This window comes from Anomaloglossus baeobatrachus, chromosome 5, assembly GCF_048569485.1.
Source record: "Anomaloglossus baeobatrachus isolate aAnoBae1 chromosome 5, aAnoBae1.hap1, whole genome shotgun sequence".
NCBI lineage: Eukaryota > Metazoa > Chordata > Amphibia > Anura > Aromobatidae > Anomaloglossus > Anomaloglossus baeobatrachus.
The window spans coordinates 308,812,775-308,827,425 of NC_134357.1; the positions used below are offsets into that span (position 1 = coordinate 308,812,775).

The 14,651-nt window shown below is 44.6% G+C and overlaps 1 protein-coding gene across 1 annotated transcript in view; it reads left to right on the plus strand.

Moving 5' to 3' along the window:
* The window catches only part of LOC142311352 (lysosomal alpha-glucosidase-like), a 153,709-nt gene that overhangs the window by 83,221 nt on the left and 55,837 nt on the right, over positions 1-14,651 (plus strand). The window contains exons 8-9 of the mRNA XM_075349698.1: positions 4,432-4,563; positions 12,452-12,562. Of these exons, the coding sequence (XP_075205813.1) occupies positions 4,432-4,563; positions 12,452-12,562 (243 nt within the window). The remainder of the gene's footprint in view (positions 1-4,431; positions 4,564-12,451; positions 12,563-14,651) is intronic.

The window sequence follows — 14,651 nt, forward strand, 5'->3', positions numbered from 1 at the left end:
TACTCGAGCGGCGCTCCTCGCCCGTGAGTGAAAAGGGGGATTCTGATTGTGGGGATTTGATTATTGTCCGTGACGACACCCACGGTTGTGGTGATATTGGTGACACCACCGCTGCTCTGGACGGGGATTCCGGGAGCGGTGACAGGGAGCAGCTTCGTTGTTAGTTCTCCCCTCCGTGGCTAGGGGATTGGTTGTCCCGGGGCCCGGTGATGGGGGTAGGGATGGATGACAGGCGGGTTACAGGGCCTGGTGAGGTGCAGGGTCGCGCGGGCAGCGCTGTGCCGCACGGCACGGTGGTACTCACTCAGCCAATGATGAGGACACAGTTCTCGGTAAAACACACGGCTGGATGGACGGGTCCCACAGACGGCTGCGGTGTTGTTTCTCCCGGCAAGTTGATGGTGACTGCCTTTCCCTGCACCTATGTACGGTAGATGGTTCCAATGGGTTCCCACCGGTAACCCGCTCCCCAGCTTGGATATGGGCTGGAGGAGCGCCTTTTTCCCGCAGGCTCTGGCCCTGGGAAACGGTTGCCTTGGCAGTGGCGGTGTCTCCCTCTCTTGGTTGGACTGTTGCCTTCTGTCGGGACTTGGCTGCTGGGAGACCCAGGAGGTTCCCTTCACTAACGAATTCGGCAAATTCACGGCGACTCCTAGCCTTGCCGGGGTTCGTAAGCCCCTGCCAGATGGTGCTGGCTTCTCCTTGCGTACCGGTCCGGTACCGCCGGGCCACCGCACGTCCACGGTCCTTACGGTAGACTCCGATAGGCCACTCCTGCAGACGGTCACCACCGTCTGCCAAAGTTGCTGCTCCGTCCGGGCCACACACCCGGACCAACTTTAGTCTGCTCAGCTGCCACTTATCTTCCTTCCACTTTCACTTCCCTAGCTGATCTCTCCACTTTTCCCGCCTCCAGGACTGTGAGCTCCTCGGTGGGCGGGGCCAACTGCCTGGCCCACCCCCTGGTGTGGACATCAGCCCCTGGAGGAAGGCAACAAGGGTTTTGTGTCTGACTTCGGTGTGCCTGACCGGGAGTGTGGGGTGTGTGGGTGTTGTGCTCTGTGGCCCCTGGCTTGTCCAGGGCGCCACATGTATATTAGATGGGAACTACTTTTGCCATTGCCTGGTTCTATATATTAAAGTGTGGCACCCTCTGAGGCTTCAGTCGCCTCAAAAGTACTGCATCTCTGCCAGAGGTTTGGTGCCCCATCCATGGGTAAGGAAGAGGTCATCCATTGGTGTACACACAAACACACAACACCCACAATTAGCAGCTCCCACCAGGTCAGGGTTAGGGTGTGGTGCCACTAAGCTATGTATATCTAGCCACTGGTGGTGGTATCTCCCTCCCCCTAATCCGACCCAGCCTGGGGTTGGAGTCTGGTTAGTGGGAGCAGCCTGTAGAAAGTTAGTGAGTCGAGAAGGAGCAGTGGTGGTTTGAAGACCTGTGGTCTGGAGCTGGTGCAGCTTGGCCCAGGCACAAGAGAGAAGGAGTCCTAGAGCCCACGGGAAGTGTGCCATACACCCGTGGTCTCATTCCACATACGACATATCGGAGTGGAGGGACTTGGCCGCAGAGGGGATCTGGTCCCTAGAGTAGAGGAGAATAACCAACGTGCTCAGCTAGTAAAACCAGAGGCTAAGGATACTGCAAGTACCGAAGCCAACTTCATACACAAATTTGCTTGGAAGGTGACCATATAGGGCCAAGGGACAGAGCTTCAAGCCATCTTGTAGGGCCTGCGGACACCGGCTCAGGTTACTCTGTGCATAGGCGTGGGACAGGCGGGAGAGGTCAGCGCAAGAAGACGATCAGGGAAGCAACATAAGAAGGGTGCACCGGTCTTGACCTCCGAACTACCCTGGATTGACTGGAGCCCATCACAGTGGAACCCAGCACTCCAAAGGCTGTCACTGACATGTTGTGTTACCTTGGAACCTGCTACAGTGAGTAAAAACCTTGAGACTGCATCCCTGTGTCGCTCTGTTATTCGCTTGTGCCTCCGGCTCTGCACCCCCACTATTACTGACTACTACCCCCCATCGGCCTTGGGGCCCAGCTCTACTTGTGGAGAGTTGTACCAACTCTGCTGTGTCACCATCTGCCCCAGAGGTCCCATTCTGCAGCGTCGGCTATCTCTGGCTGAGTACCACAGGTGGCGTCACGAATAACTATCATCATCCCTTGTAAATATCCCCTTTTTATAACGACACCGCCGGGGTCACGGAATCGGGCCTTACTGCCGCGACATCCCACCCAAGACAAGGACCGGCTGTGTCAAAAGCATGACTCCAGCATTTATTTTATTTCAGCGCTGGAGTGGGAGTTTAAATGTAAGTCCCCTGGCCCCAGTCTAAAGGGTGCTTTACACGAGACGAGCTATCGTGCGATGCATCGTCGGGTTCACGGTTTTCGTGACGCACATCCGGCATCGTTCACGACGTCGTCTCGTGTGACACCTCCGGGCGACGCAGTATCACTCACAAATCGTGAGTCGTGTACTCGTCGCTCAGTTTTAAAAAATTGTTTCATTAAAATGGCGCCGGTTGTTCATCATACCCGGGGTAGCACACATTGCTCCGTGTGACACCCCGGGAACGATGAACTCAGCTTACCTGCGTCCCGCGGCTCCCGGCGGCTATGCGGAAGGAAGGAGGTGGGCGGGATGTTTACGTTCCGCTCATCTCTGCCCCTCTGCTTCTATTGGCCGGCGGCTGTTTGACGTCGCTGTGATGCCGAACGTCCCTCCCCCTTTAGGAAGAGGATGTTTGCCGCCCACAGCGAGGTCAATCAGCAGGTAAGTACGTGTGACGGGGGTTTCCCGACTTTGTGCGACACGGGCAGCAATTTGCCCGTGACGCACAAACGACGGGGGCGGGTACGATCGATCTTGAAATCACACGATCGGTCGACTCGTCTAAAGCAGGCATAATACTCACCCTCCGACATCTGCATATTTCCAGTGGTGCTCCATCAGTCTCTGGCGATTTATGACCTGCTGACAGCTCCAGTGTTTCATGGAGGTGCTGGAGGTCACTAATCAATCAAGTTTATGAGAGCCACATTGTGGCCTCATTCTGGCTCTCATAGACTTATATTGAGAACTTGTGACATAGCTTCTAACTTCCGGCCAGTCAGAAGTCATGATCACAAGGATTGGAGCAGCATCGGTAAACCGTGAACACCGGTGGGTGAATATATGACAGGGGGCAGGTGACTTAGATTTAAGTATCACTCTAGCTCTGAAAAACAACAAAACACTGGAGTTGTGCTTTAAGTGCTTAATACTTTTATGGCTGCCACTTTATATTAAGTGGGTATTACTTATGTATGTTATATGGTTTTTACGTTTTGAGTTACATCTGTGCTACAGTCCTAGACAATGTCAGATTAGAGTGCCAAAACCCCACTAGTAACATTGATTCTGGAGGCACACTGTTAACCCCTTTACTACCCAACAAATTTTCCGTTTTCATTTTTTCCTCCCTTTCCTCCAACAGCCATAACGTTTTTATTTTTCTGTCAATACAGCCATATGAGGGCTTATTTTTGCAGAACCAGTTGTACTTTTGAATGGCACCATTCATTCTGCCTATTATTGTACTGGAAAATGGGAAAAAAAATTCAAGTGCAGTGAAAGTGCAAAAAAAAAGTGCAATGCACATTGTTTTTTGGGATTTTTATTTACTGTGTTCACTATATGGCAAAACTGACCGGCATTAAGATTCCTCAGGTCAGTACGAGTTTTTAGATTACAAATATGTCTAGTTTTACTTTTATCTAAGTGATGAAATAAAATTCTGAAGTTTGTACAGTAAAAAAAAAAAAAAGAACTGCGCTCAATACTAAGCCATTTACATGAACATGCAAGTCATAGAAAGTTAAATAAAATGATACCCTGATATCTGCCCTCCAATGTTTTATTCCAGAGAAATATATACATTTTTCTTAAAATGTAAATGAGCTGTTAAGAAGAGCTATGGGCCGAACACAGATTTTCCAGAAACTCTGCCTCCAAACCTTATTATAAATGAAGGGGGGCATTACCAGTGTGAGACATGTAAATCAGGAGAGCAGACTGTCAGTCATTATATGTCTCACACTGTAACTTCTTTAATTTAGAATAAGCTCTGGAGGGAGATTCTCAGGGAAATCTGTAATCGGCCCATAAATGTAAACAGCTCATTTACAAATTAAAAAAAGGTGGATTTTTCTGAAATAAGACATCGGATGGTAAATATCCAAGTATAATTAATTGAACTTTCTATGTTCTTTCAAGTCTGAATAGACGGCTTGTAAGTATTGATCCCTGTAAGCATCCTTATAGCTATCATTGGAATGCACATGTTAAATTAGTATACAGTAAAAATCCATCTATAAGAATGACTATTCTGTAACTAATATTCAGGTATTTGTTTACTATTTCACAGGACGTGCAGTGGAATGACATTGACTACATGGATGCATATCTAGACTTTACTTATGACCCAAAGCTCTTTGGAGATTTGCCAGAAATGGTGAATGAATTGCATCAAAAGGGCATGAAGTACATCGTAATTGTGGTAAGAATTTATGATGTTTTTGTATTGTTCATTTACTTCCAAAATACAACTTTAAGCAACTTTTTAAATCTTCAATAAACATTTTCAACAAATTTTTGCAGCTGAAATGTGTGCAAGTCCTTCATTTTGGTATTCTGCAATTTTGACTCAAATCCAAAAGACCTCTACTTGTCCCCTTTTACATGTTCTATTTTATCGTACATATTCTGGCTATGTTTTCATGGAGTAAACACCTAGCCCTTATAGGAAAAAAAGGGATTTCTTGCATTCCGTTTTCAGACTTGCGTGTGGTTTCCAGTATCTCACAACCTGCCTGCGATCTCCAGAACATTTCCATGGCTGTCTGCAGCGTCCAGGTCCACATTTACCTACCAGCCTGTGGTCTCCAGGATGTCTTCCTGGCTGTCTGAGGCTTCCAGTTCCACAGCTACCTACTTGCCTGTGGTTACCATTATTTACAACCTGCCAGCTGTCTACAGGACTTCTTTCTGGATTTCTTGGCTTCCAGTTCTACAGCTAGCTACTTGCCTGTACTTTCCAGTACCGCACAATCTGCCTGTAGTCTCTAAGACATGTTCCTCACTGTCTGTAGCTTCCTGTTCCACAGCTTTATACTTGCTTGTGGTTTCCATTATCTCACAACCTTTCAGTGATCTCCAGGACATCTTCCTCTCTGTCTGTTGCTTCCTGTTCCATGGCTACCTATTTACGTACAGTTTCCAGAATCGCATAACCTGCCTGCAGTCTCCAGGATGTCTTCCTTGTCCTTTGCTTCTTCCAGTTCCACAGCTACCTACCTGCGGTCTCCAGGACATCTTTATGTCTGTCTGCGTCTTCCAGTTCCACAGCTAATTTCTTCACTGTGGATTCCAGTATCGCATAAACTGCCTGCAGTCTCCAGGATGTCATCCAGGTCTGCAGTTTCTGGTTCCACAGCTATCTACCTGCCTGTGGTTTTCGATATCACAACTACCTTTTTCTGTTCTTCAAGATCTCAACTGTCTGCCTGAGGTCCCTCTGTTTTCTGTGCCCTGAGTGCTTGACCCACCTGCTGCACAGACATCTATGGCCCATGTGTCCTCCCAGACTTTAGATTTGGAAGATCCACCTCACCTTTTGAGTGCTCTAACAGCTGAACAATCATAAGCAAGCAGCAACACTCAAAGGAAAGAAGAATATGCTCCACAATAGCTTAGAGCAGATTCCTGAGTTTGTGAGATGTATATGGATAAACATCTTTATCTCCTGGTCTAACCTCCTGCATGAGTATGTGGTGGGGGGAGAGCAGTGTAGCTGAGTTTAGCTGTGTCCCATTACAAAACCTTCTATCAATTCTCCTGATAAATGTGATTACTGACACAGCAACTAATGTCTACTGTGCACAAGTAACTTGTAATGACTGCAGTGATTTCATGGCTGTCGTTTACACCTCGTACAGAGGTAACCTGTCTGTTCTGAGCTACTCCTGTGTGTGATATATTGACAGCCTGCTCTCTTTCCCTGGGGAGTGATTAAAATTTGTGTGTAACAAACAATTCTGATAATGATTATTTGAGCTCTCATGCGTCTGGACTGACAGTATGGGGGGAGAGGTAGTATAGCAATGGTGACAATGCTAGTACTGGAGGAGAGCTGATGGATGGGTTTGTAATGTGACACAGGTAAACTTAGCTGCACTGCTCCTCCCCCACACTGACTCCTACAGGAGGTTTGAGCTGGAGATCAAGGCTGTCTGGCATTATAGATCTCACATGTGTTCTTCTTTAATTTGTGTGTTGGTGCCTGCTTATGACTGATCAGCTTTATACAGGTGGAAATACACTCTCCAAATAAAAATCCTGATAATATCCACTTGGACATAAAAAAGTGACAAATTAGGTGCCACATGAAAAAACAACAAAAAAAACCCCAAACATTTTCTTTTCTGCTGCCACTATTACATTGTGGTCCTCTTTTTCTTGCCTGTATTACATATGGGAAAACATCTCTATATATACCCACTAGTTACCACCCCCTTGGAGCTGAATCAATTGTTAAACAGCTGCACACAAATTATAATTGAAATGTTTTTGATCAAACTGCCTATGAACACAGTGTATTTTTAAAAATAATAAACACTCAAAATGCACTCAAAATGCATGTTCCAAATTATTATGCACAGCAGAGTTTTCAACCTTTTTATTTTTATTTTGAAAAACAAAATAGTAAATTGTGAAATTATAAGCATTATCAGCTTATTACAAAGTGAAATCAAACAGTTTTCAAGTCAAAACTTAATTCTAGGTGATGTTACATTTGCACATAGGACCCCTTGTTTGAAAGAAGCTTCTGAACTCTCTCGTCCATTGAATTTGTCAGTTTTTGGATGGTTGGTGCTTCAATTGTTTTGCATGTGGACAGAATATCCTCCCAGAGCTGTTGCTTAGATGTGAATGGCCTCACGCCATCATAGACACTCTTTTTGGTGATGCTCCAGAGGTTCTCAATGGGGTTGAGGTCAGGGGAACATGGTGGCCACACCATAAGTTTGTCCTCTTTTATGCCCATTGCAGCCAGAGATGCAGATGTGTTATTTGCAGCATGTGACGGTGCATTATCATGCATGAAAATGATCTTGCTGCAAAATGCATGGTTCTTCCTCCTGAACCATGGCAGGAAGTGCTGTTTTAGAAACTCCACATAGATTATGGAGTTCATCTTTACCCCTTCAGGGATCCTAAAGGGGCCAACAATCTCTCTCCCCATGATTCCAGCCCAAAACATTACTCCACCTCCTCCTTGTTGGTGCCTTAGCCGTATTTTCATGGGGTGTCCATCAACCAGCATCCTCCACTCCATCCATCTGGACCATCGAGCGTTGCACGGCACTCATCGGTGAACAAAAGAGTTTGGAAATCAGTCCTCATGTATCGTTTGGCCCACTGGAGCCGTTCTGTTTGTGTGCAGTGGATAGAGGTGGTCGACAGGATGGCTTACGCACAGCTGCAAACCTATGAAGGACCCTGCATCTTGTTGTTCGGGGGACGTTGGAGGCTCCAGCAGCTTCAACAACTTATCTGCTGCTATGACAAGGCATTTTAGCAGCTGCTCTTTTAACCTGATGCAATTGCCTGTTGGAAAGAGTCCTCAATTTCTCCTTATCAGCATGCACACGTGTGTGCTGTGAATAAGCTACATACTTCGTGATTGTGCGATGATCACAGTGAAGTGTGACTCGCCCACCCCAGGGCTATGGGACACCCGGTGCCGGGCCGGACTAGTCCGGGGGTCGTCAGTGGTGGCGGGGCCCGACTCCGTGGCCCTGGTGGGTGTCAGTTAAATATGGCTGATGACTTGGTGATGAATAAAGTTTGTGTTCGTGACGCCACCTGTGGTATGCGGCTATTAAGCCGCCGCTGCTGTGTAAGGCCTCCGGGGTGATGATATGGCAGCAATGATGGTACTGCTCCCCACAGGTGGAGCGGTACCCCGGGGCACAGTTGGTGCTCGTGAGAGTCTATGGTGTAGTGGAAGGCTAAGCAGATAAAATAACAGAGACCACTCCAAGGGTGCAGTTTCAAGTTGTTTACTCACACATCCTGGTAGAAGCACACTGGTGCCTCTGGACTGCTGGAACCCACTGTCAGGGACCTCCGCCGTTTCTGGGTAATTTCTGGGATGAAAGCCGGTACCCTTCTCTCTAAAGTGTCTCTATCTTCAGCTGTCTCCTTAAGCCTAGCTCTTTTAGGATGAACCTGCTCGGCCTCCACTACAACCTCCAGGCTGGGGGGTCACCTGTCGGATGATTCTCCCCTTTCTAGAGGTTCTGCTGTGGGCTGTGGCCCGGGGAGTTTACAACTTTCCCTGGGCCTCGGTTTTTACTGTTTGGAGATGATTTTGCACTCCTTCTGTTTCTAGGGACCATCCCCTGTTGCAGCTTGATCCCTCCACCGATGTTCCTGTGGAACAGGCCACCACAGCTCACCAGCTATCCGTGGCCCTGGAATCCCTTCGTTCCCTGCTTGGTGTTACCTGGACCCTCTGAGTCCCAGGATCTTCACCAGGAAGCGTCTCTTTCTTTCCTTAGCTCCTGTCTGACTAGAGCTTTTCTTCTTCTTCTCCTTCTCGTCTGCCTCCTGCAGACCTCCTTCTCCTTCCCCTCACTCTCTTCAACTCCTCGCTTCAACTGCTTAAACTTGACCTTCCTTTCTCTGACTGGACTCTGGTGGCTCCTCCTACCTCCCCAGTTGCTAAGCTGTACCCTATAGGAGCAGGGATGGGTCTTACGGCCCCTCCCAGCATGCAGCATGGGAGGGTTGCTGCCACTATCCCTGGTCCCAGTGTGTACCTAACAATGGGTGTTGTGTAGATTTGCCAGGGGACCGGCGTTCACTCCTTTCCTCACCCAGAATGGGACATCACACCGCTGGATGGGGTGCAATGTCCTGTGGCGACGGAAGCCTCAGGGGTGCCATAAAGTGTCTTGGCAATGTTGATTGTAGTCTTGCCTTGACATAAATACTCCACAATTTGTTGCTTCTCAGCAGCCGACACATCCTTTTTCTTTCCCATTTTGGCAAAAAATGTAGGCTGCTTAATAATGTGGAAAAGCCTTCTTAAGTAGTATTGCCTTTATTTGGACACACCTTCCAAACTACTTTGCATAGGTATCGCCCTGACACACAACACCATCAATGAGTTTACATGACGCACAAAGAATTTCTCTTTTTGCATAATAATTTGGAACACAGTGTATATATATATATATATATATATATATATATATATACACTAACAGCAACAAGCAAAAGGGTAACAATGTTTTCAACTTTTGAGATTCAGGTTCAATATCTCACCATCCACTACAGCTTTGAATGTGAGACTACCTTCATTTTATAGACAATTATCTTGTCTATCTCATACATAATTTTACTTGCAACTATTTAGCATATAATTAGTGATGCAGATTCTTCTCAGGTCACTGCATTGTTACTGTTTTGCTCCTGTTGGTGGAAAAAGCTTTTTTTTCCTGTATACTAAACAATACAATCTGTTCTCACATAACTTAATAGTGCAGTATGTTATTAGGTTGATTCCCAAGCAAAAGTTCACTGGTTCGAATCAAAGGGCAGCCATGAAGACCAAATCCCAAAAAAAGAGAAACAGTATTATCCATCTCATCAATACTGGTCTCTTGATCAATAAAATTGCCAAACTGCATCATGTGAGTGCCATAACAGTTAAAAGAATATGAAATTATGTCTTTCCATCCATTCAAAATCCAGGAGCTGAACGTCCAGGCAAAATATCAAAATAAACAAGTCAGGTCATCACAAGGTCTATCAGTTCTGGCGTGACAAACTCAACAGTGGAGATGACTCTTATGGTTCATGAGATCACAGATATCCATCCAAACACCATGCAATGCACATTACACAAGTGTGGAATGCTGGCTGGAAAAATGGTGAAGAAGCCTCAACTTCAATATCATCATAAGCGTCAGCTCGACTTTGAAAAAGTACGAAAAGTGGACGGTAGAAGATTGGAAACGGATGATTAGGAGTGCTGAGACGAAAATCAACAGATTACGCTCTGATGTGTGCAAATGAGTCTGGAGGAAACAAGGAAAAACTTGGGTAATGGATCAAGAAATTTAAAGAACTGTCAAGTTTGGTGGAGGAAGCCTGATGATATGGGGATGTTTCACAGCCAAAGACATTTAGATACTTCACCACGATTGATTGTGGCCTCAATGCTGAGTTATATGTGCGTATCTTACAAGATGAGTTACTTTGTACACTTAAGTACTATGGGTATGAAAAGGACGACATAGTGTTCCAGCAGGACAACAACCCAAAACATACATCGAGACTGGCGAAAAAATGGTTCAATGACAATAAAGTAGATGTGCTGAATTGGCCCCACAGTCCCCAGACACCAACCCAATCGAGCACTTGTGGGTAGAGTTGAAGAGAAAGCACTATACATTCCAAGTGAGTCAATGAGTGTGAACCAACATGTGAATGTGTAGCAGGGACCTGGGATCAGATTTCGGTAGATATATGCTTGAATCTGATTGATATCATGCCGAGAAGCATTCAGGCAGTGTCGAAAGCCAAAAGTGGATTTACAAAATACTAACAACATAATAAAAATGTAAAGTTTGATTTGTAGGCACAGAACTGTAACAATGCAGTGACATGAGAAGAATCTGCATCACTAATCATATGCAAAATAGTTTCAAGACAAATTTATGTATGAGATAGCCAAGAAGATTGTCTATAAAATAAAAGTAGTCTGACGCTCAAAGCTGTGGATGATGGTGAAATATGGAGCTTGAAAGTCAAAAGTTCAAAATATTGTTACCCTTTTGCTCCTCTCTCTCATATATATATATATATATATATATATAAATATATATATATGTCAACAACTTTTAATAACCTCATTGCTAACATGCTAAGGCGCATAAATTCATGTATTTTTGTAAGTGGCGCTCATAGTCAATACTGAATTAATCGCGACGCTGTGATTTTTTTTATCATTTGCATATCGTTAACATGTTTATTAATATATTTACCTGAGTTAGACTGGGCCACTTTTGTCTTCATGTCCTCGATAATGATAGCAGTAATTAGGATGTGATTAGATTAGAGTTCTGAATTACATATTGTATGTACATAAACAAACTTGATATTATAAAAAAGGAGAGTATATCAGCACTATCTCTAGTGTAGTATATCTGATAATACAAATAGAGGGAGTATTGATTGCAATCACCTATAGTGAAGAGATAAAGGCATTAAGTGTTGGATCCCCATTAATTTGATATTGATGACCTACTCTATGGATAGGTCTAGATAACCCCTTTAAAGTGTAATTGCCATTTCAGGAGAACTTGCAGCAGGATGCCCGTGTTTGCATCTATTTTCACCTTCTTTTTCCTCATATTCCTTAGTAATGTGAAAAGCTGCCTTCACTAATGACTGAATTAAGACAGAATGGTTAGTCCAAGAGGAGAAAAGAGTAAATTTCTCTAATACGATATATTACAGTTTTTTATTTTAACTTTTACTATTAACTTATATAAAAAACATAATAAAGAAATAAGATTATAAAAAAAACGGTTATTCTTTAATTGTAGATCCTATGGCAAAGTCTCAACTAAGTTGCGAGCCTAATGCCTGCTTTACACGTTGCAATTTCGCATACGATATCGTATGCGATTTGCAACGCCCCCATCGTATGTGTGGCACGTTCAATTTGTTGAACGTGCCGGACAAACGATTAACCCCCGTCACACGTACTTACCCGTCCATACGACCTCGATGTGGGCGGCGAACGTCTACTTCCTGGAGTGGGAGGGACGTTCGGCGTCACATCGAAGTCACGCGGCAGCCGGCCAATAGAAGCGGAGGGGCGGAGATGAGCGGGACGTAAACATCCCGCCCACCTCCTTCCTTCCGCATTAGCGGCTGGGAGCTGCAGGACGCAGGTAAGATCTGTTCATCGTTCCAGGGGTGTCACACACTGCGATGTGTGCTATCCCGGGTACGATGAACAATCTAACGTTCAATCCTAGAGAAAGGTACGATGTGCATGCGATGAACGTTTTACCGCTCAATCGCAATCGCACGTACCTGTCACACACTGCAATGTACCTTACGGTGCCGGATGTGCGTCACTTACGACGTGACCCCGCCAACACATCGTAAGATACATTGCAGCATGTAAAGCGGGCTTAAGGAATCAACTTGTACTTCACCATAAGACCTCATGAAGGTTTATTAAAAACATGCTTATATAGACACTGGGATATTCATTAAAGATAATTCCAGAACTTCTGCATCCTTACTTTTATTATATGAACTTAGTTTTGCTTATGTCTTTTTTTATGTCTGTTTATTAGGAACCAGCTATTGGCGTTACTAGCCCCAAAGGAAGATATCAACCCTATGAAGATGGACTTAACAGAGGAGTTTATGTTACCAATGAAACTGGACACCCACTTGTGGGCAAGGTATAGTACCTTTTATGTTTTAAAAACAGCTTTATATAGTATAGTTTATTACTTTATTGTATTTGCCTTATATCATGGTACATTTACGGGAATCCATCAGCAGGTTTTTGTAATCTGAAGGCAAGGCAGCATGTTGTAGCAGTTAAAACAAAGATTTCAGTGATTGGTCTCTTATCAAATTTATGCTGTTATTTACTTGCAATGATTGTTTAGCACCAAAAAATTATTATTGCTTGGATCACAGCATCATGTGCCTGGTAGCCCGACACACCTCTTCCTTTGATAAGCAGCTCACTGTCTTTGCCCCAGCTCTTCCCGATTGCCCTGGTGCAGTGGCAATAACAAGTTAATATGGTTGATGTCAGCTGTGAATTGTCAGCTGACATCAAACCCAGGGGTTGGTAATGGAGAGGGGTATATCAGATGACCCCATTACTAACCCAGTAGGTGTATAGTTAAAATAACGCACACACAGAGAAAAAAATAGTTTATTTGAATATAGACTCCCCCTTGCTATCCCTCATTCACCAATTTATTAAAAAAACAAAAAAACAAAACAAAACAAAAACATGAAGATCTAACATAATCCATTCTGCTGTGGTCCCAAAATGTCCCCCAAATCATACTCCAACCTATAGAGCCTCTTTCAGAGAGCGAGGCTCCATAGATCATGCAAGGTCAGCGCCAGACGTCAGTAACTCAGTGACATCACCACACGTGAGAAATTCTGTGTCTGGCACTGACTGGGAGTGACATCTGGAGTCACTTTTGGTCAGCGCCAGACCTGGAGTTTCTCACATGCGGTGACATCAGTAGCTCAGTGACGTTACTGCACATGAGATGTTCTGAGTCTGATGCTGACTGGGAGTGACCTCTTAAGTTTCGTTCTCTTAACGAGGCTCCATAGGTTGGAGTATGGATTCAGGATACTTCATGGGACCACTACACAATGACTTATGTCAGATCTACATGTTTTGTTTTTATTTAAATATATTGGTGAACCAGGCACAGTGTGGGAGAGTCTTTATTCAAATAAAAAAAATTCCGATGTTTGTATGTTTATTTAACTTTACACTTACTGGGTTAGTAATAGGGGTGTCTAATAGACCCCTATCCATTACTAAACCCTGGGCTTGATACCATCTGACAATTTACAGCTGACATCAACCCCCAAAATATTACCCTGATTGCCACTGCAGCAAGGCAATCAGGAAGATTAAGGGCAAAGTGCCAGAATTGGCAAAATATATGGATGTGCTCCTTCTGGGGCGGCTGCAAGCTGGAGTTTTTAGGTTGGGAAAGATCAAATAACCATGGGCCTTGCCAGCCTGGTAATATTAGCCTGGAGCTATCTGCTTTACCTTGGCCAGTTATAAAAAAAAAATTAAAAAGTGCCTGTGGTCCCCTCTATTTTTGATAACCAGCCAAGGTAAAGAAGACAGCTGTGGACTGTGGCCTGCAGCTGTCTGCTTAACCTTGGCTGATTATCAAGTATAGGAGGGACCCCATACCATTTTAATTTTTTTTTTCATTTATTTATTTATTTATGTATTTAATTAAACCAAGCTAAAACCATCCTTTAATGCGATATGAAAGGCACTAAAGGGTGCAAATGTACTACCCTGCTTATTTGCCTGCTCTAATCTAAGTTATTCCCCATATATAATCTCTCCCTGACCTGCAATGTGCCGGGTCTCATATAAGATCCAATGATGCAGAAGCCTAAATGGCTATGGCATTACCATGATTGGCAGGCAATCCCCACATTTTAGTGGCTGAAGAACTTCTGCGAAACATGTGGGTCGGGGACTCGAGTATGGCATTGAGCACCACTGATGCTCGATCGAGTAACATCGCTCACTCGTCACTAATAATTTAACGACAAAAGTATATAATTGGTGGAGGAAGGTTGAACCTGATGAAACTAGGTCTTTTTTCAACCTATGTCACTTCAGTGGTGTGAAAGTATTTGTCCCCTTTCTGAGTTCTCATTATTTTGCATGTGTCTCCCACTTAAATGTTTCACATCACCAAACATTTTGGCCCTGTAGGTTTGGATTTCTTTTTCCCTTAGTAATAAAGACTTTCA